Raw genomic sequence first — 1,968 nt, 5'->3', positions numbered from 1 at the left:
GCTCCTGACATGTCAGACACACGGAGCGCTCCTGTCAGCCGCGCCTCCACCCCTGCACTTCTGTGGGGTTTCCTCCCTGCTGTGGGGATGGAAGCCCAGGCCTTGCACACGTGCCAGCTCCCAGCACTTCTGGGACAGGGTTCATACTATTATTAATTTAATGTAGACCATACTGACCTGGAACTTGCTGTGTATAGTACAGTTGGCTCCAACTCAAGATACTTCTGCCTCCTAGGACTTCGGGCTTAAACCACCATACATGGCTTTTTAAAATTTATGTGTGTGTGCGTGTCTGTGCGTGCACGTGCATGCGCGTGCACTGTATACTTGAGCCACAGCTTCACTTCTGCCTTTTTTTTTTTTGGCCAGTCCTGGGGCTTGAGCTTAGGACCTGGGCACTGTCCCTGAGCTGCTTTTTTTTTTTTTAATTTTTTTTTTAGTCCGGTCATGGGGTCTGAACTCTGGGCCTGGGCGCTGTCCCTCAGCTCTTCAGCTCAAGGCTAGCACTCTACCATGAGCCACAGTGCCACTTCCCGCTTTTTTTTCTTATGTGGTGCTGAGGAATCGAACCCAGGGCCTCGAGCATGCAAGGCAAGTGCTCTACCACTGAGCCACCTTCCCAGCCCTCCCTGAGCTTCTTATACTCAAGGCTAGTACTCTACCACTTGAGCCACAGTGCTACTTCCAGCTTTTTCTGAGTAGTTTATTGGAGATAAGAGTGTCATGGAGTTTTCTGCCTGGGCTGGCTTTGAACTGCGGTCCTCAGATCTTGGCCTCCTGAGTAGCTAGGATTATAGGCACAAGCCATTGGTGCTCAGCCACTTCTGGCTTTTGGGGATTAATTGGAGATAAAGAGTCTCCTGGACTTTGCTGCCAGCACTGGCTTTGAACCGTGATCCTTGATCTCAGTCACCGGAGCAGCTGGACTTGTAGGTGTGCCCTTGGGTTCCTGGCTGGACTGCCTTTGAGTTCTGGCCTGCTGCTGCATGGGGTGATGGTTGGGCTGCAGCCAGGGCACCTGTGGAGACTGAGGGCTCTCTTCACAGGCTGGATGATTGCGGCCTCTCTGAGGTGCGGTGCAAGGACCTCAGCTCTGCGCTTCAGGCCAACCCTGCCCTGACGGAGCTGAACCTGCGCAACAATGAGCTGGGCAACGCGGGCGTGCAGCTGGTGCTGCAGGGCCTGCAGAGCCCCACCTGCAGGATTCAGAAGCTGAGGTGAGGCCCGGTGTCAGCACGGCGCTCCGGCAGAGCCTCTGCGGGCAGGGGTAGGGTGTGGAGAGCCCTGGGCCCAGCTCCAGCTGCAGGTGACGGGTGGCTGCCACTGCAGGGACAGGGCGCCTTCTGGCTCCCGCCACCCTGCTGCCCTCCTGCAGCTGCTCTTAGCTGGAGATGGGGAGCTAGCCTGGGGAGAAGCGGGGCCCGCCCTAGGCTGCTGGGGAGCTGCTGAGAGAGTGTGCTCCAGCCTGCAGAACTGCGGCCTGACGGCGGCCGGCTGTGCAGTCCTGCCCGGCGTGCTGTGCGCCCTGTCCACCCTGCGTGAACTCTGTCTCAGCGACAACCCCTTTGGAGACACGGGCCTGCAGCTGCTCTGCGAGGGGCTCCTGGATGCTCGGTGCCACCTGGAGAGACTGCAGTGAGTGTGGTCCCAGCCCCCTGGGGCCCACCCTTCCCCAGCCAGGGACACCCAGGCCTTCATCAGGATGCAGCTGCCGGGGCCGTGGGGACCTCCGGGCCACGGTGCTTCCCCCCGGGGTGCTGGGGGCTCCTCCTTGCCAGGGGCTGACGGCTGACCCGACCTGACCATGGCACAGATGTGGCCAGCGGTCCAGTGTGGGAGACACTGGGAGTGACCACAGTGAGGTGCGGGAGGATGGCCCATGACCACAGCGAGGTCCGGGGGGGAGGGTGGCCCCTGACCACAGCGAGGTGCGGGAGGGGAGGGTGGCCCATGACCACAGCGAGGTGC

General features: G+C 60.1%; 1 protein-coding gene across 1 annotated transcript in view; it reads left to right on the top strand.

Annotated features, from left to right (window-relative positions):
• Positions 1-1,968, top strand: part of Rnh1 (ribonuclease/angiogenin inhibitor 1) — a 19,695-nt gene that overhangs the window by 9,702 nt on the left and 8,025 nt on the right. Inside the window, exons 2-4 of the mRNA XM_013033343.1 lie at positions 1,047-1,217; positions 1,465-1,635; positions 1,814-1,862. Of these exons, the coding sequence (XP_012888797.1) occupies positions 1,047-1,217; positions 1,465-1,635; positions 1,814-1,862 (391 nt within the window). The remainder of the gene's footprint in view (positions 1-1,046; positions 1,218-1,464; positions 1,636-1,813; positions 1,863-1,968) is intronic.

The sequence above is a fragment of the Dipodomys ordii genome, unplaced genomic scaffold, assembly GCF_000151885.1.
Source record: "Dipodomys ordii isolate 6190 unplaced genomic scaffold, Dord_2.0 Scaffold166, whole genome shotgun sequence".
Classification (NCBI taxonomy): Eukaryota; Metazoa; Chordata; class Mammalia; order Rodentia; family Heteromyidae; genus Dipodomys; species Dipodomys ordii.
This window is presented reverse-complemented; position numbering and strand designations above follow the sequence as displayed.